A 20,566-nucleotide genomic window follows, 5' to 3' on the forward strand; every position below is an offset into this window, starting at 1 on the left:
GAGCTGGCTCCTGCCACACTTTGCTCAGCTATATTATTGTTAGTCTTGAGGCTCTATAACTCCCACAAGTCAGCCTGGGTCTGTTTTAATTAAAACTGTCTTGGGATTGAGACATGAGTGAGTGGGAATGGGAATTGTTTGTGGCAGAGGTAGAATTCAGCTCTGTTCTGCTAAACTCAAACTGATTCAAGAGATACTCAGTGGATAAGGGGAGACAGGTGATAATTTACCTGTAGTTTAGCAGTGCTTTTAGCATATTCTCTCACAGAATCCTTTTAAACAAATTAGACAGAGATGGACTGGATGTATGGATTACACAGTGAGTGAAAAACTGCTGTCATCACTTGGCTCAAAGAGTGACAGCTTAAAGCCAGGTACTAGCAAAAATAGAATAGCCTGATAAGCTACCCTGGATTTCAGTTGTTTCTGAAAACAAATTTTTCAGGTCATCTGAGAAATTTCAGTAGCTAAAACGAGCCCTTGTGTGCACCAGCAGAAATCATGAGAGTGGAGTGGGAACATTCATGGAAGAGAAATGTCCTATGGGATGAAACTGAGCATTGACAGGGCAGTGGGGCTGTTGCTGTGGGTTGCAGAGGTCAAACATTCTGCCAAGGATTTTAAAGGCAGAGATTTACACTAAGGTGATCTGAGAACAGAACTGACCACTGTGTAATCTTCATAATCAGGACTTCATGGGAAAAGTAACTAAAAGATGTGTATGTGCAGTTGGTGTGTATGTGTAAAGAGATTATATGATAGAAAACAGCTCAATTAGCTTGCTTGTAGAAAAATGAAGTTTGTTATTACTGGGGAGATTAAACAGTCCTGGCAGGTCTTTTGAAATGACTGGTGAGCAATTTCAAGAGCCTCCTGCTATTGTATTCAATTTTTCCTTGGTAAAAATGGGAAGTGGTGCTGTAAGAACCATATTAGAGATCATGTTACAGTCCAGTGCTGCTTCATTTGTAGTTATGAAAAAGCAGGCTAGAAAAGAGCAGAAAAGGAAATTCTCAGCATACCTTCCAGACAAGAATTTGCACCTCTACCCCTCCCAGGAAAGATGTGGTTTTTACCATTTCAGCTTTTCAGCAACTTTGCATCAGGTTGATACAGTATGTGGGGGGGAAAGTGTGTACATTTGTTTGGTCTTCTGTTTTATTTTCCAACACACCACCAAAAGAATTCAGAATACTGGAAATTTAAAGGGAACTTGAAAAGTCTGTCACAGTGACAAAAGTTGGAGATTATTAAAAGCAGTAGAAGCAAAGAAGGACTATTTCTTGGAGTGGAAGGGTTTTATTTGATGAGTAAGGCTGCGTGCAGGTGTAGGCTTAGAGCCCAGTGGGAATGTCATGATTTACAGCCTGTCAGCATCTGCAGACAGACAGGAAGCAAATGGATTGGATGTGAGTGTGGGGTTCAGTGTTGGCTGAGTTCTCATTAGGCAGACTGCACAAGTCAGAAGCCAATACAAGCACAGGTTTGATTCTTAGTTTTCTTAATATTAATTCTGCTAGGCAGTAGTGTGACTAAATTAAAAGTTATTTTAAAAATACAAAAGACTGTATAAGCTCTTGTGCCCTTTCTCTGTACACTTTTAACTTTGAACCACACTTGTATGGTATTTAGATTAGATGTTCATAATATACTCTCCAAGTGCTCTGTTTGAGATGCTTCATGCCAGTGCTGCATGTATTTTGCTTCATGAAGCTACCAGTGTCTCACCACTGTAAACAGTGATCTGAAGCTGTCAAAAACTCATTAGAGAAAACACTAGCCACTTGTGAAAAATACTGGCCAAATACTGGCCATGTCTTGGTTTATTTACCTATAAATTCAGTGCAATAGTAGAGACCAAGGTAACCCCTAATGGTTTTTCATCTCCATTTCCTTGAAAAGAACTTACAGAACATCTAAGTTGTCAAGTAATTTGAAAGGATTGTTGCTGGGGGGTAAAGAGGAAAGGGAAAAAAAATGGGGGGGAAATAAGCAAATCAACTTGTTCTACATGATATAGCAACTTTTGAGGCCTGGTGCTGTTTATAAATTATTTAACCAGTAACATACATGTTATCAGACACATAAGGTGAAGAAAAACTGTATTTCATACAAATTTGATCAACTGAGGGATGCCATTTAAATTAATTCTTTGTATTAATTTGGAATGATGGCATTAATGATGGATCCATTTTTACTTGTTCATTAATGCAGATAGCAATGTATTATTTATTGCACAGTACTGCAATACAGAAATTATAGATTCCACCATTTAGCTTGCAAATATGAAATACTTTATAAGAATTAATAATATGTTTGCATGATTCCAAAAGGTTTGGGGTGGAGCCTCCTGGACTAATAAAGCTGGAAAAAGAGATTGAACAAGAGGAAACACTTTCAGCCCCCCTTCCATCTCCATCACCATCACCAACAAAGTCTCCTGGGAAAAAGAGCACAGGGAAGCTGTTGGATGATGCTGTAAGTTCTGGGAGGAAGCTTCTTCCTATATGACCCTTTCTGGTATGCACTTGCAAAGGACACAGAAACCCGAGGTTGAAATGAAATGAAATGAAATGAAAATGTTAGAAATTTGCAAACAGAGAGAGCTAATTTTTTTTTGACCACAATTATTTGAGCCTGAAAAAATGTTGCACTGTGTAGGAGATCTGCAGTTTGTGCTGAGAGCCAAGTTCCCTGCCTATTATTTCGTTTTCTTTCTCTGATCACTTATTCATCAACTCCCACTTAGTGTTTTGTCTGAGAAAGGTCCGAGTCAGGGCTTGGAGATTGGCTCCTGCTGACTTGTACAGAATGATAACAAACACTTCTAAGATATCTCAGCCTAATTTTTTTGTGCTGCTGTTCTGTATGTTTCTCACGTGCTAAAAATCCAAACATTTTTTCCCTCATTGTTAGAAAGGAAGTATTGTGCTTTGAATTTCATTAAACTCTTAGCACTGGACAGTAGTGCTTATTTCTCTGCTGCTGCAAGCCCTAGAAGGGTTCATTTGAAACAGCTGGAATCAGATGAAAAGGACACATTTTGAGGCCATGAAGAGGTTAAATTGAAAAGTGCAAATATATTCTATAAAAAGAAGCAGTTACTATAGTAACTGATATATTACAAGGTAGATCTGCCACCTGGGAGTTACAAAGCACTTCTTGAAAAATCCATGTGCCACTTTTTTGTTAGAAAGAGCAGATGGAATATAATGTTCATTCATTTTATTGGAAAACTTGGTACTATTTAATGCAAACAAATACATTAAACATTTGTTATGCTTTTTATTTCTTCCTTAACTTTGCAGAATCACTTGTGTTTCAGCAGATTTGAGAAAGAACAGTGATGTGTAGAAGGAGTGTGGTGATTGCAGATCTTGGAGGAACAGAATAGAGAGTATGAAGGTTGTCTCAAACCACCTCCTTTAATTTAGGAAGCACTAGGGAGAGAAACAGAATGGAATTAATCCAGCCAGATTCCTGACCTGCACTGCCCCAGACACTTACACCATAAAATAGCAGCAGTGCTCATATAGTCCAGACACAGAATAAAATGGGATATAATTCTTCCTACTGCTTCCTTATTGGATTTCCAAATTCTGCTCAATAATACTGCTGTGTCCTTTGGGATAGGAAGGTAATGGGAGCCTCAATAGCAGGATCAGCAGTGAAGATTTCATTATCCCCTGTTATACACCAGTATAAATCTGTTGGCTTTCATTCTCCACAGCCTGAAGATGGCTCTATTTTGCTTACATGGTTAAAAACAACCTTGAACCTGATAGGTTTGGCTACTCTGGGTTTTTGCTTGCTTACATGAATCCTGGTAGACACAGCTTTCAGGCATAGTTCACACTCTTCATTTTTGGCTTCAAGTTTCAAGAATCTCTCCAGAGGTGATAAATGACATAGGATATTATGTCAGAAATCACTGATTATTGGGCAACATTCAGAGGCCCATTGCCAAATAGTCCTCTAAGCATAATTCCAGTCTTGGTACCACATTCCAAGAGTTACAGGAATGCACCTTTTTTATCATCAGTAACCTGCACTGGATTTAACTTATAAGTCACTTACTTCATGTAAGTTATTCCTATTGTATACTGACTACCTAAATAGTTTCATTCTTTAGAAATTGAGGTTAATACTCACCCATGTTGATAAAACTCATCAGAATAAGCTTAAAATAATTTGGTGATTTACATTCAAACTAAGGAGTAAGTCAAATGGTACTTGAGAAACACTTCTTACTTTTGTGTGTAAAGTACATGTAGTGTTATTTTAAAACTGAAATTTTTGCAAAAGTATCATGCTCTGATTTGAAAAGAAAGAAAACTTATAATAATAATAATATAAAAAATATTCCATGAAGTAACAGAATTATTCAGATAACAACACTGAACAATTTCTTGCATTTTTTATCCCTATTCTAATATAGAAACAATAACTAGTTAACCTTTAATTCCTTTCCAGTTTATTTAACATACAGAGACTGTATTCTAAAAGCAGATCTGAAAAACATGTGTTGTACTTCAGAAGCCTTTTCCTGTTCATTTATTCAAGATAACCAAAACACCTGTTGAAATGCTGTAGCTTTGCCCTGGTTTTTTTTCTTTTTTTCTTTTTTATCTGAAAGTGTTTGAGACTTAAATTTGTTACCTTTTCTGAAAAGTTTCTTTCCTAGACCTCAGACCATTTCTACAAACCTTCACTTGCAAAATGGATTAGAAAAGGTCTTTGGAAGATTATTTGAAGTGCACAAAACCTCGAGGAAGTTCCTCTGGCATTTTGCATTGCTTGACCTGGACACAAAGGGTCAGCTTTCAGCAGAGAAACCTGCAGGATGTGGAAATATCACACTTGTTATTGCTGTTCCCACGCAGTCCTGTGAGGGGAATGGCAAATCAGAGTTTCTCACCCAGAGCTGCTCTTTTTGCATTGATAACTGAGCTATCTTCCCACCACTGACAGCTACAAAATATACTGCTACTAAGCATTAATGTTTTTGGTAGCACAGTCAAGGCCAAGTTTTCAGACAAGGCTGAAGTCAAGCTAATGCAGGTGATAAAAGTGGGAAAGTGTTTTTCATCTGTATTTTCTCAGATGATTTTCTCTTACTGTTGACAATGATAGAGTTCTCTTGCAGCTCCATTAAAATGCCCTCTATTGCACTAATGCCCTCAAGTGGAGACCACCAAAGGGGAGTCAGCAGTACTGGGGAACATTTTGGCATGGATTTTTGGTTATTTTACACTATTGTATTCTCCATGTGCTTTTTTTAAAGTGTTAGTGCACTACTTAAAAGTGAAGCTATTATGCAGGGCCTCTTATTGATAAGCAAGATCAATAAATATTGATAATATTGACAAGAAAGATCAATAATAAATTGAAGCAGTGCACATTTTATGTCAAACTCTATGTCACTTGGCTCTAGTTTCACCTGTAAAAATTGTAAAATTGTTCTTGGTACTGGAAGCACCATGGTCTGAGATCACAGAAATATTAAAAAACAAAAACAAAACCAAAGCTAAAATCGTCTGTGAAGTCCTAGATAAGAGATATCATTTTATGGCAAATATCTTCTTGAATATTTTACCACACATGCTACTTTAAACAGTTTCTATTAATAACTTTGATGTTTTCCAGGTCAAACACATTTCTGAAGATCCACCTTGTAAATGCCCTAATAAATTCTGTGTGGAACGTCTTTCCCAAGGAAGATACAGGGTTGGAGAGAAGATCCTCTTTATTAGGGTAAAGGTTTTAATTTTTATATTGTAGTAAATTGTTAGTATTTGCTACTTTCCAAATGTTATCATTGTTTAACAGGAGAAAATATTTTCTCATTAGTGAGCACTGAATCATGTTTTTTTTTTTTTAACACTATCAGGGAATAAACAAACTACAGTGAGTTAATTGACCCAAGGGATTATTAGCATGGGGGAGATCCTTCTCACTTGAGATAACTGAATTTACTCTTTTTGGTCAATAGCAACCAAAAGTCTTGACTTATTAGGATGATGACTTCCTCTGAGTTTGATTTGAAAGAACATCCACTGTGTGAAAAGAGCCTTTCTCACACTTTGTTTTGATTTATACTATTTGATGGGTCCAGAGCCAAATCAAAGATTCCATCATCATTGAATTGCCAAGTCATGACTGAAGTAGAGAGAACAAAACATTAATGTCTGTAGAGCTGCATTTGATTAACAGGTACTTGCAAACCCAGTGTTGTATTTCAGCCTTCATATGTAGTGTATTAACTCCTATAGCACAAAGTTAATTATTAATGTTAATATTTGGTTGAAGTTAGCACAAATATACTATGCAAACTTAATTTTGATCCTCTTAATCTTGTCTGCATAAGCTTAAAGTAATAATAATGAAAATCTGCTAATCTTATCACTCTGTGGCAGTAGGTCAAGAATCTGACTCATGTTTCTTTCTATTTTTCCATTTTCCCCTCCACAAGTGCTTTCCTTGAGTAATGACTTCACAAACTCTGATAGCTTTTGCTCCCAAATAACTGTTATCCCTATTTTGCTAAAGGCACACAGCTATGACCTGGTAAAACTCAGAATCTACATTTGTGTGTACAAAAGAAGTCAGAGGAACTCCTTCCCATCTGTACAAGTCAAGTTCCTAGTTCAACAACACACCAGAGTGCTTGCTAGGTCATCAATTTATGCTTAACTTACAATGAAATCAAATTTAGAGAAGAATTTAAGGTTTTCTCATGCGTATAAAATTGAGAATATGTATAAATGCTGTGCTGAATAGAGGCTGAGAACTCCCAGTTAATTCAGTAATAGCTCAGAAGAAGAAATAACAGCATTTGTCCCAGGTAGTTTGAGATTTAACATGCTAGTAGAAAGGATTAATAGCTTTTCTTTTTCATAGTCAGTGAGACCATTAATTCTGCAATAATTTTAGGTACTAGCTAGTAATAATTCTAGGTACTAGCAATAATTTTAGGTACTAGATTCAAATGACTTTGAAGTAAGGAATGGTCAAATGTCAAAGAATTTTTGATCTTCTGATTTTGAGAAACAAAAGGTTTTCTGCCAGAATGGTGAGTGTCAAGTTCCATTTTGCTGGCTTCTTTATTGTGCAATCTATTCCAAGTCAGGTTTCATTCCAAGTTTGCAAACAAAAACAGTCTTTTCATATCACACTATGCATTCCAAATTGAATTGTGCCAAAAAGTAAGTCATGTAGATTAGACATTAAATTGCAGTATACCTAATTATAAAAAAAAAAAAAAAAAAAAAAAAAGAAAAGAAAAACAAAACAAAAAACACCTTGGTATTTTAAAGGTGAATAAAGATGAGTACCAAAGCTAGACAAATGTTATGTGTTATTGATCTCGTTATTTTAGGCTTTCCCCACTCCTAGAATGCTGAGGTTACAAAAATAGACCAAATGATGTAACTCCCCTCCTTTCTTCACCTTCTCTTCCTCCTCCCCATCCCTTTTTTTCCTTGCTCTTCTGACTCCCTTTATAGCAAAGGTACAAGATCAGCACTGGCATATCTATGAGTACAGACAGACTGCCAATCCATTCCACCCTTACTCTACAGAAAAAAATTACTTTGCAAAATGAAGAAGCCTTTACAGGTTATTATTGAGAAATACAGATCAGGTCCTGTAAGATTAAACTGAAGGTGCTTATAGGGGAAAGTGTTTCCTTTTTCATTCAGTTATTTTCTTGTTGGGGTTCTGTTTAATAAATTAATAATTTTGTGAGAATCCATTTTACACTTCCTAGGCACTAATACATTTTGCATTAAAGATGAGACAGCAGTTAATGCTCACAATTTGAAGCTTCCAAGCCAGATTTATTTGAACTGAAGATGCAGCTATTTGTGGTGTTGCTCTTTCAGGAGGATAACACCAAGTTTTGCATTTTCTTATTTAAATCTCCTCTTTGGTGAATAGTCAAGGTGAACACATCTGTTCCTTATAGAGCAATGCTGCAATATTTCATAGGGTGAGTTACAGTTTATATTCTTCACTTTAGATGATTGGTATCCACTGCTAAATAAGTAAATAAACCCCTCAAAAAACAGCCCAAACCAGACTAAAACCAGCCCTGATTCTTTGCTGTTATTCTTTGTGTGCAACATATTTTTATACTAAAAACCTGACTCATGCTGCCACCAGATAAATGACAAGAAATGAGGCTTATGTGATAGAATCAGGAAACTGAGGTTTCTGCACTGTACATCAGAGATTCTCCTCAAACATTTAGGATTCAGGCATAAAATTATACTGGTTGATTATCTCTTGCACTATTCTTTAGCTTAAGGGTAATGTGCTTAAAGAATTTGTAGCTTACAGAGGGATTTCCAACTTGCTTTATGTCTTGCCTTGGGAATGATGGTTCTACATAGAACTGAACTGGCCATGATTTAACAGAAATGGTATTTAGGCTTTTTAAATATTTAATACAATGTGGTTTGGACTTTCCATTCCCAACACAACACAGAAAAGTTAAAGTGCGTTTTAAAAAGTGTTTTATGTCTCTGTCATTCTCTTATCAGTATGAAAACAGTTTTTTTTTTTTCCTCTTGCATCCAATTACACTTTGTATGCATTCATTTTGTTCCCTAAAAACTATGTATGTCTAATGTATTTTATTTTGAATTTAAGCTCCATTGCACCTCCAGGACCACATGCAAGATGCATATAAAGTACTCTTTATCATAAATAAATGCAGCAGTATTTTATCCCATGTGTTGCTTTATAAGTTTGTCTTTCTAATTCTAATGAGTAGAAAAGGTGTAAATGCTGTATTTCATCATCCTTTTTATCATGGTAAAATATAGAACATTGCATTTTAATGAGAGAATTCATGACTTGAATGCCAATATCTTCTAGGATGTATTGAGCAATTGCAGATTTTTAGATTTTATGTAACAACAATGTAATATTTTTTCCTTTGAAATGTAGTTTGCTGTTAATAATTTAGCACAGTATTAATAGTTAATTTTACCTCGTTTTAAAATTCAGTTGCTGATTTAATCTTTAAAACAGATCTGGTTGGTAAATGTTCTTGTTTACAGTAAAAAAAATTAAGGAAAGAGGTTTTGAGGTTACATTACTCTCTTTATGTAAGTTCACAAGGGATATCTTTTGAGTGTCATCTAGTAATGAGTTACTTTATTGGGGAACAGCTGTAGATGAAAACAGTGTTTTCCCATATATGTTGATTTAAAAGATGGCAAATGTGTAGATTTCCAAAACTTCTTTAAACTTTTTTTTTTTTTTTAACATCAACTTGTTTTGCAAATAAAACAGACCAAACTTTTAAAATAATGTGGTGCATATTCTACTGGAAGTTTAAGAGCATCTCTCCTTTTTTTGCCATTAATTTTTGAAACTCAGAGCAAAACAAGAGGAATCTGTTGCTGTAAGGAAGTATTAAATACAGCAAACGTTTTCTTTGGCAAAGATCAGTAAACTCTGGAGATCCCAAACTCAACTATTTATCTGAATGGTATTTTCCAAAAACCAGCAACTATTAAACTGAAGACCAGATATAGTTTGTTCCTTAAGTCATAAATCAGCAGCAGTTGATTCAGAGTGCTTTGCGTGTGCTTGTTTTCAGCTTGCTAGAAATGGATTTACCTGAAGGTTTAGAAACAACCCCCCAAAACACCACCATATCAGATCACTAAAAAACCTCTGCAGAAAATATGTATTTTAAATATCAATATTCTTTTGTGTCTAAGGTCTAGAACTACAGTGGGATTCAGAATTCTGTGGAAAACTTTCTAAGCAGAGTCACATAAATCAGGTAAAACGAGAGGCTGGCATTTTAGCTGAACCAGGTTTTTCAGAACTGTGCTAATTTCTCAGTTCTCATGACTTAACTCCTTCCCTGTGATTTACTGAGGAGCAAGAGGGAGAAGGAGTCATTTGGTGTTTCATAAGGGTACAAAGAACCCTATTTCTTTTTCCATCCCTCCTCTCCACCCCAGTCACTCACAGTATATACATTAGCAAGCCAAAGAATGATATCATGGCACTTTGGTGCTGAAAGTGTGCATTGTTCTCAAGTCTGCCTCCTCTCTAGAGGGAATAGAGTGGAGGTGGATTTTTGGTAGAGTGGAGGGGATTTTTATTTTGCTCAATTAAATATAGTCTTTGCAAAAAATGCCATCAAACATCTCACACAAGACAACTCTGAGCATAAGCCCTGAGTTTGAAGGAGGCAATGAGAGGCTGGTCTGCTTGAACTGATATTTGGGTTTCATTTTCTTTACAGGTTTAGGTATAATGCAGCCAATGTGCCTTGGGTTAGGCTCTTATTGGCCTAATTTTAGAACAGATTTTAAAAGTAAGGTGATATTGTTTATTTCTTTTTGAGATTTTTTTTTTTTAATCAGATGTTAGTTTTGACCTAGCCCTAATTCCCTCAGGAGCAATGGAAAAAGAAAAAGAAAAAGAAAGAGAAAAAGAAAAGGAAAAGGAAAAAGAAAGTTGCCAGTGGGTTAGGACAACATGAAAGTATGGAGTATGTGTAAAATATCAGGGAAAAAACCTTGGTAAATGTGCTAAGTATCCAGATCCCTTCTTTCAGCTAGTGCAAAGCATTGCAAAATATCCTTAACTCCTGCCTAGGCTTGTGATACTGCCTTTTGTAATTCCTCTTTTTTATCTCTTTTTTATCAATTTTGTTGAAAAAACTCCAGATGGGATGTCTTCAAGCTCAAAACTCTATACTGTAGAATATTATTTCTGTGGTGTGAAATCTGTACTGTAGGAAATGTGGAGATCAGGTGTTTGATCCAGGCCTGGCAATGTGTCTATATCTGTGTAAGAGTTGGTCAATGAATTCCTCTGTGAAGCCAAGAGTCTGGCTGCATTGGGCTTAAAGCCATCAAGTAATTTTTTGCAGGTTCTAGGGAATGTTAATATGTTGCCATTCAGGAACTGTGACATACAGAATCCTATACAAAACCAAATTTATATTGCTGATAAGAGTTGATGCTGACATGAAAACAAATAATTTTTTTCATGGTAATCTTCACAAGAGGAATTAATTCGTGTTTCTTGGCTGTTAAAAATTAACAGCACCTGCTTAGGAGATATTTTGAGCAGAAAATAATATGGGAAGGATTTCTTGGAAGTCTGGTGCTTAGTATTAGCATTTCTGGTCTAAGGGGAAGATCTCTGTAGCTTTGTCTCTGTCTCAGGCTCCTGCTTGGGTATATGTAAGAAGTTAAAATCAACAGTCTCATCCTAACAATTAGTTTCACTTTCAAGATCAACCTAATAACAAACACTGCTTTAAAAGCCAAGTCTTTAGAATGAAAGCTAAATCGATTCTCCTGCCCCAAGAAGCTTTGTTTTACAATGCAAGATGCTTTGGATTTAGCAAAATACAGGGGTGAAAAAAAAAGTTATTATATTTTATGAAGTAGTTGACCTACCACCCCAACACATATGTTTGCATTGAGGAATTCATATATATATGTATATATATATGTATAATTTTTTTAGGGCGTTTTCCATGGTCTCTGCAATTGAAATCATGATAAAAAGCATGCATGCAGTAGAAGCACTGCTTTTGTCCCTGTTGTATGTACCTGCTCTATCTCCTGCAATGTAGGACTAAATGGTATAGAATTTATTTGTGCTTCCAAGTAAGTGCAAAGTGGTTTGTGTACTGTGAGGCCAGAGAGTCACACACAGCCCAGCTCCACACAAACTAGCACTGAGGAAAACACCTTTGCCAGGAGAGTCAGTTCTAAATCAGAAACAAGTTTATATATTAAAAGGAAAAGGATAGAAACTCCAGGCTACTCTGTTACTGTAATCAGTGCCTTTTTGGCAACAAGCACATTTTCCCATTCCAAGATCTTTGCCAGAACCTAAAAAGATCTTTCTTCTGGTATTTGCAGAAAGATATAAAACTGATGAGTGCAAAGAGATCCAACATGCTAGAGTATATACAACAGGGGATTTCCATGGGACTAAACCTAAGAACCTTCAGGTTACAGCTGGCAGCTATCAAAACTAAACTAAATTACTAATACTAACTTTAAATAATTCATTCCTGTGTCAAGAGAGCTATCAGAGTCCTAAAATTATTAAACATCCTAAAGAAAAAGAACATACACGAGAAAATCTGTATGTTGTTTAAGTCTGATTTCTTCTCCCCTTGACTCCATCAGTTCTTTATCTTCATTTCCACACCAAGGAAGTGACTTTTCTTAAGCCACTTAAGTGAATTTCAGGTCTTGGCATCTGGTCAGCCACTCACGAGTGTCATGGAAGTACAGTAGAGTAAACTGTCCTGGAACACATTCCAAAGATAAACTTGGAATTCTGCAGAACAAAAGTGATAGTATTACCATGAATTTTCCTGGATCTGTCCCATGGAAAAGTGAGGATTAGGCACAAAGTTAATATCAGATGTGCTGTCAAAGTAAGGTTGAGGAGAACAAAAACATCAGTATTTTCTCTTACCAAACTGGCAAATCTTGGCAGTTTTCTGTAAATTAATTGGTTTGTGGCAAAGCATTTAAAAAATCAACATTAAACATAAAATTAGATGAGACTCTGATTTCACCTGAAATTCTTTCGGGGACAAAATTCAGATGGTTCATATGTATACAGTTTACAACATGAGAAAGATTTGTAAGTGTTCCTGAAAGCTGAAATCACTGTAACTGGGATGTTCAGTAATGCTCAATATCAACTACATGTGGTAAGGAGGTTCAAAAATGGGTGTAATGACTATGACAGAGTACTTCAACTTCAGTATGTAAAATCATACATTTCTAAAGTTGAAATGCAGCTCCTTAATTTCTCTATAGCACAGTAATTCCAAAGTAGACCCATTTTAGGTTCAAATACGTTGGAAATTTGATTGCAAATATCTTCAAGTGTTAATCTGGTCCCAGAAACAAAGGAAAAAGGTGCAGAAGAAAAGTTGGTAATAGTGAAATATTGTGCAGCTATGGTATCATATGCTGATTTCTCATCAATACAATTAAATCACCTCTTGTTTGCATTAGGATGAGTATTTTTAGAAGCTGGGAGAATGACCAGCTCTGAACCACCAGTAGTGGATCTCTTGCTTTCACATTGCATCAAAAGTAAATTTTGTCCAGTTAATGTATTTTTTTTTAAATTCTCCAACCATTTGTACTCCAGTTGTTGTACCTGGTTTGTAACTTCCAGTATTATTTATATGCTGAGCAAATTTGGCCTGAAAACTTCCATGCCAGCTGCAGCCACTTGAACTATGGTGTATTTCAATGTAGGTAATATACTACAGATTGCACTTGACTAGATTTGGCTCTATACTCAAATATATCTGTGTTTGGAACTCTAGTCAAGACTGATGATTGCAGTCTCAGCAGATAAATTATTTCTGGTCTACAATATCTTAACTTTATTCAGAGTTCTCTCGTCCATTCAGATTGTTTTCACAATTTTTAACACATTAGTATAGCTTTGGTTCATTACTTACAATGTTGCTTTCATAGATTTGCAGTGACATAATTTCATTCCAACATTGTAACATCATACCCCATAGACTCACACTGACATAATTTGAAAAACTTTGAGAGGATGCTTTGTACTGTTTAAAGGAAATTAAGCCTAAGTATAAACATTATAGAAATTATGCTACCTACCTCCCTTCTCCCCTCATTACCCTGCTGTAAATTAGAAGACATTTTAATGAAACCCATGGACTCAAGTAAGTTTATTTCAGGCTTGCTAACTTAAAAGAATACTTTTTAGTCTTAATTCAAGCAAGATCTGATAAAATAATCTGCCTCTAGATGCTTTCCAAATGTAATTTTCTTGGTAATGCATGTATCTCAGTTGATTTAAAAAACAGAGGCTGGAGGTAGGAGGCACTTTCCAAATCTCTGCATCTTATTTCGGGCCATCTGTGACTGTTTTCATAATTTTGGTCTTGCCCTGAACTGTTCGTATAGGAGACTGTGGAAAACAAATCTGACTGTGTTACTTAATTTCGATTTACATTAAATAAAAAAATAGTCTGTATTTAGACTGTACCACACTTGAAAAAACAAATTGAGCTGGGATTTGTCAGCAGTGAAAACATAGCGTTGCTAGAAGAGATAAGGATCAATTTTTTTTGTGAATTGACATTGAAGTGAGGCTGTAGGACTGCTGCAGTGCAGGGTCTTGCTACCAGGACTGGGATGGAGAGATACTGGGAAGAAGAGGGAAATAAAACATATGAATGATACATTTTTAAAGACCACTGCTATACAAGTGAAAAAACCCATATAAACTTGGACTCAAATTAATCCAAAATAGCTCTTAGAATGAGTGTGTAAATATTTTGATATTCAGTATAATTAAATATAGTTAATATCAATTGTTAACTACCATCTTTCCACCAGATACATGACAAATAGTAGAGGAGCTAGATAGAGACCTATACCTAGTCATGACCTTTAATCTTAAACATTGGTCAACTGATGTTTTTTACCTTACCATGCTCTGCCTCCAGGTTTTATGAACCCAGCAGGGTGTCTTTCAAAAGAGGAAGAGGACACGTAATTGAATGGAGCTGTAGAAGTGGAACCATATAAATACAGAAAGAAATTCTTTTTTCTCTTTTTAACTATTCTGTCCCTTATTTGTCCTTCTGTCCATGTACCCTTATTTGTACAGAATACACCAGATGAGGCAGGAGTGGCTTGGGTCAGGAACCTAGAGTTCCTTACTCTACTTAGGATGAGTAGTAAGGTTGTAAAGTGCTTCATGCAATGTGGTGCTCTCCTGCAACTCCTCAAGGGAAGGAGGTGGAATCTGTTTTGGTGGAACTATTCCTACCAGAGCAAGTGGGAGTGGGAGGAGATGGGATCCCAGCTCCTGCTAAGCTGCACCATGGGGGAAGCAATTGGAGGCCAAGTCTTCACTCCATAATCCAGAACCTTTTGGAAGAGAGTCAGGCTGGAAGATTGCAGTATGTTGGCAATGAATTTAATTTCTATAGAACTAGATTATGTTACTTTGATTTTGGGGCACATTAACTAAGTTAGGTTTGGGGTGGGAGTTAGCAGCATGTCAACGACTCCCCAAGTGTTCATGTGCCATCTTTCACCTTAAGGTAAATGTTGAGCCACAGCCCCTATGGCACTGGTGCTAAAATTTTATTGCACTTATTTAAGGAATATTCTGGCCTGAGAAAAGCAGAGAGCTAGGAGTAAGACTGGGGTAAGAATTCTTCCCATTTTTTCTCCTCCTTGTCATTTTGGAGTACTGTATTGCCATGGGGCACTTGAAAGGAGAAGGTTACATCCTTCTCCAGTTCTGTACTTGGCCCTTTGTGCTTCTGTTCTTTGGCAGTTTTTAATTTTCTCTCACTTATAATGCAGAGAGCAGATTTCCCTAAAGCCTTATGGAAAGTGAAGGAAAATAAACATCCTGTAGAGGAAAGATGGAGGAAAATGGGTCGATTAAATTACTGAAATATAATCCACCTTTAAACATCGTAAATGTACTCTTAAATGTTTACTAATTCCTGTTATCAGAAGAGATTTTGTTAGCAATATCCTCAATGTAGCCATATTTGAATGAGTCTTTTTTTCACAGACAATAATATAAAGGAGTAGTTCCCATCTAACAGACTATGTCATTAATATATTTCATGATAAGACAAGACAATAAGATGTAACCTTTTGAATTAGTGAGAATAAAGGCCCAGTGAATTTCTTTACATCTCTATTCTAGGATCACTTAGCAACCAAGGACAAATGGCTTTATGTCTGCCTGGTATATTGTATTGCTTTAAAAGCTTTTTAAAAGGACATTGTTGTTTGGCACAGGAATAAATGGAGTGTAAGCATATTACAGCTCCTCTTGAATTATTTCTAGGCTTTGGCATATGATCTCCCCAGGTCAGTGCAGTCCCATGGCTGAGGCTTCCACAGCTTTAGATTTCTCCCTTTAATTAAACTTCAGAACTATCATCACTGCACCTTGTTCTTTTCTTGTGTGTGTGTTTGATTTATTTTAAATGTATTTATTTATTGTTTTATTTTACATAAACTGCAGTTACCATGAGGTAGGGGCTCAGTGTACATTGAAATTCTGCACTATAATTGCCACATCTTAGGGCATATAGAGCCAGCTACATCATTCTATGCACTGACCATTTTCATCTGCAAGCATTCAGTGAGGAGTCATGATAATGAATGTGTTAGTTATAAAAACTGCTTTTAATTTCAATGCAAGCTACTCTCTGACTATTCAGTTATTCTAATGGTGATTTTTTTAAATGGAGATAGGATCTTTGAATCTATCTGTGAATAGCCAGCAGGGCACTATACAAAAGAAATGGAAAAAATAAGTTATGCCCAACCTAGAGACTTACACAGAATCATATAGGAATCATATAGTATAGATTTATAGTATGTTTATATGTATTTATATATAAGTACAGAATTACAGTAGATTTGCTTGCTGAAGCTTATGTGAAAAATGTTTTAGAACTTCTAATTAAACCTACATCTCTCTCATAAATTTGAGGAAGTGAAATGGTATTAAAGCCATTGTGTATTATTTACTCCTATGGGCTGGGTCAGACACCACAGGCACTTTGAGAATATCCAGAAAAATACAAACCTTATTTGCATTCTTTTGGAATGTTTCCATCAGCTTTGAGTTCAGTACAACAGTTCTGTGGTGATTGTTACATGGGATGTAATTCAGCTTTTGGAAATCAAGTATGTGGATACAGGAAGAGAGAAAGAATATTTTTCTAAAATCTCTTCAGACTGAAAATGAGCCTGAGTGAAACTGAAAAGAGGAGATGGCTCCCCTGTCAGGTGTCTGTGTTCAAAAGAGCAGATCTGTGTTTTGGCTTATACCCAGGCTATTGTTTTTCCTTTCACTTACTTGATAGCCTCAAAAAAAATGAGGAAGATTCTAACACCCAAAAAGCACACAGACTGCAGAAAAATTATTTAAAGACAAAGTATGGGTTGTGCTGATCAGTGCAGAAAGCCTCTAGACTGTCAAATATTTTTTTTTAGCTCTTTACAAAGATAAATCTGCAAACCTAACATGCAAACCTAACAGTTTCTTGTAATCTGTTAAGGTCCCTGGGAATTTTTATTTTCCATTAACACATGAAAAAAGTTCTAACCATCCTTTGTGAGATCTTGTCTTGAACATCCTTATTTGTTCTTTTTTCCCCTCCTCATGCATTTCAGTGATTGTGGTGTTCGTCTGCCTCCTTGTGATCTTCTTTATAGTTGCAGTCCTGATGTGTTTGGGTTTGGTTTCTTTTCATAGAATGTGTTAAGCAATTAAATTGTCTTCTGATAACTCCAGACATGCAATTTTTTATTTATTTCTTAGAAACACATAAGAGTGATGCCCTTGGAAGACTCATTAATGAGCAGATGAGTGTGATCCCATACTTTGTCATCAATTTTTCTTGTTGTAAGTGATAGCTGGTACTTATACCTGCCTATTGCTGACTAGGTTTTTAATCCTGTGGCTCAGTAAGATGTTGCACTGTCCTAAAATGACCTCATTTTGTGCATAGCATTTTGCTACTCCAGGCAACAACATTTTCTACACTTGTAGCATGGGATGCTGATGGTTTAAAATAGCCACAAATGAATCAAAGTCTGTGTGAAATGCAGTTCAGACTCTGACTGCTTGAGGTTAGGTAAGAGATTCCACCTTCTGGCTCTGAGCACTTTGTGCTCATGAACACTTTGTATCAGTAGCTCTGTGTGATAAGAAAAATACAGTGAGACACACAAAAAGCTTTATTTCAGCAACAATATATTCAGCTAATTTGCTCAAATGTTTATCTGCTGGGCCTGCAGTCCTGAGGATACCACTGAGGATATGGATGCACAATGAAAAAAGCACATTAAGCAATTTAACTCCAGCTTCTGCATTAATCTTGCATGCACTTCAAAGTATCTGTTTAAAGCAGTTTGGAATGTTAAAAAGACAAAAATAGGGGAGCATCAAGGTTGCTGCAGTTGGATGCCTGTAATAAATCAGATCAATCTCTGCTGGACTTTCAATGTGTCTGTGCCACTTACCTCATGCTCATCACTTCCATAGGCAAGCAGGCAGAAGAATTCTGTAGATGAAGGTGGGGATTTTTTATTTGGTTGCTTGCAATCTTTTATTTCAGTGTTTTGAGGCTGTTATTTAGGAAATTAGATGAGACAGAATGAGTCTAGAGAAAATAATTAGAAAACAGATGGCACTTTAGGGTTCAAAGGAACATTTTCATGTACCTCTGCAATGCTAGCAGAGACATATTCTCATACAACCCACACATATTTGCACAGTGAAATCCTAGATTCGCTGAATTCAATTGCAAAATCTAAGTGGATTTTCTCTCTGTGCATGAATATGCTCTGTAAATGACTCAATATCCTCAAAGGAAAGTAAACTAGAAGAATCTTGATTGTCTGGGTAAAATGAATTCCTTTTGTACTTAAGTTTCTGTTTTAAATTTGTGCAGTGTTTATAAGCAGAATTCAATTTTATTTCTCACTAGATTTTTTCTCCTCTAACTCATTCTGAGTAATGCCTTGCTGCTCCAATATATGATTTCAGTGCTATTCTTTACGGGGTAAAAACTTACTTAACTTTAGAAAGTGAGGCAGAATTGTCCCTTTAGCTATTTGTTTTTGAGAGAGACTTCCCAAGGATCAAAATGCTAACAAACACTAGCTATCTACAACTAAGGGGGAAAATAAATTGATTTATTTATTTGAAAGGTAAGAATAAAGCCTTTTTCTTCTTTTTAAGTAATCACTCATAAGCTTATTTTGGCAGCCTCATGCATATGTTTTCAAAATGGTTCTTTTTTTCCTGAAAGCAAATCTTCCATCCCCTTATTATTTTGTCTCAGCACATCTGATTCTCCTTGTCTCCATCCACAGACAGCATTTGCTAGTTCATTCTTTCACTTAACCTCATAAACACTCCCTCATCTCTTTTCCTAAATTTAATCTCTTTGCCATAGACTCTCTTCTGCTGAGCGTCGCATAAAATTTTTCTTATGAGTCAGTGCTGTAGCTAGAAGCACCTACATTTCTGTTCAATTTCCTACATTTCAGTTGATAGAGAATAGCTTTGATTTGTGCCTGGCCCCCACATAAATGTCTGGAGCAGAACCAACAAGAAACTGACACCCTCCTTGCTTTCATTATCAGCTGGGTGCTGGGTCTCACTCAAAGTGCTTGGAAATGCCCAGTTCCTTTACCTACAAATGCCAATCTAAACATGACTACTGCATCTAATTCATTTTCCTTGACAATTTTCTTCTTTGTCAAAAAAAAAAAAAAAAAAAAAAATAGAAGCCTCCACTTGTCAGAAATCCTCTTGTCTCTTGGTGAACAAACAAGTGTGTTTACTGCTCCCTGCATCTGAGTCACTTCTCGCACACAAAGTCCTCGCCTACTCAGGATGCTTTTTTCAAACAGCAGCTGAGGTCTGGTGTTAATTAGATACCAAACATGGACTCTTCCCAAATTATATAAAATTGTGACAGACAGAAACTAAAAGTAAGGTTTGAGGGAAAGTTTAATCAAAGTGAGAATCCCAAATGTACAAAATCACAAATCATTTATATCAGTGCACAGCCAGAGATGTATCTTGGTGGCAGGTAGGCAGGAATACTTTGAGTATTTATTTCAGTGGATCTGCTATATTCTGAAAAGAGAAACAGAGACTTCAGTTTCAATAAGTGCAACATTTCTGTTCCAGACAATACTTTAATATGACCCTCCCTGGTGCTGTCCATTTGCAAAAATGTTTTATACAACTTTGCCTTTTCCTTAACCTCCAGGTTAATAGATTAATAGATTAATGGACTGCTCACCTTAAGATGTCCATGCCATGCTGGATTTGTGTGGCTGTGGTTTCACCTTTGAAACCAATTGCTGTCTTCTTCAGGTATATGAAAAGTGGCTAAACTCCTATGCATCAGTGTTTTATGCCATTATACCAAGTATAAGCATATTCACTTCATCTCTTGCATCTTATCAGAGAAATATCTGCTAGATGTAAAGTCGAATCAGAGGGTTTCTTTGGAAGCTTCTTTTTTGTCCTTAACAAAGGACATGAAGGGTACAATTTTAAAGCCCTGGGCGCTTTTGCAGAAAAGAAAAAACCAAACCAAAACCAAACAAACCCCCCACCTTGTTTTAGCAAAAGGATCAGCTTCAGATTTTAGAAAAACGTGACTCAAAAGTATATTTTGGAAAACTGGATCAGTCCCATAATGAACATGTTGTGTAACTGGTCTCATTCAGGTTTATGAGCTTTCTGTATGTTTCCTCTGAGACCTTTTGGTGCATATCTTAGTTAATCTGCTAGGAGACCAGGAGTTAATGTATGTACCTCACATGGATCATTTTAGTATTAATGTTTAAGTACTTTGAAGCTTCCAAGCTGTATTGTTAGCAAGCCCTTTGGTTTTGTGGCAAAGTAATAATGGTGCCTCAAACACCTCACTCTTTGCCACCTAAAGATTGGCATTTTCATGTTGATGTGAAACACTCTTCAGAAGTCAACTTCTGTT

General features: G+C 36.2%; 1 protein-coding gene across 4 annotated transcripts in view; it reads left to right on the plus strand.

Annotated features, from left to right (window-relative positions):
* The window catches only part of GAS2 (growth arrest specific 2), a 63,443-nt gene that overhangs the window by 34,272 nt on the left and 8,605 nt on the right, over positions 1 to 20,566 (plus strand). For all 4 annotated transcript variants that reach the window (XM_071762647.1, XM_071762648.1, XM_071762649.1 and 1 more), the window contains exons 6-7: positions 2,334 to 2,478; positions 5,647 to 5,754. In XM_071762647.1, the coding sequence (XP_071618748.1) occupies positions 2,334 to 2,478; positions 5,647 to 5,754 (253 nt within the window). The remainder of the gene's footprint in view (positions 1 to 2,333; positions 2,479 to 5,646; positions 5,755 to 20,566) is intronic.

This window comes from Heliangelus exortis, chromosome 18, assembly GCF_036169615.1.
Source record: "Heliangelus exortis chromosome 18, bHelExo1.hap1, whole genome shotgun sequence".
Classification (NCBI taxonomy): domain Eukaryota; kingdom Metazoa; phylum Chordata; class Aves; order Apodiformes; family Trochilidae; genus Heliangelus; species Heliangelus exortis.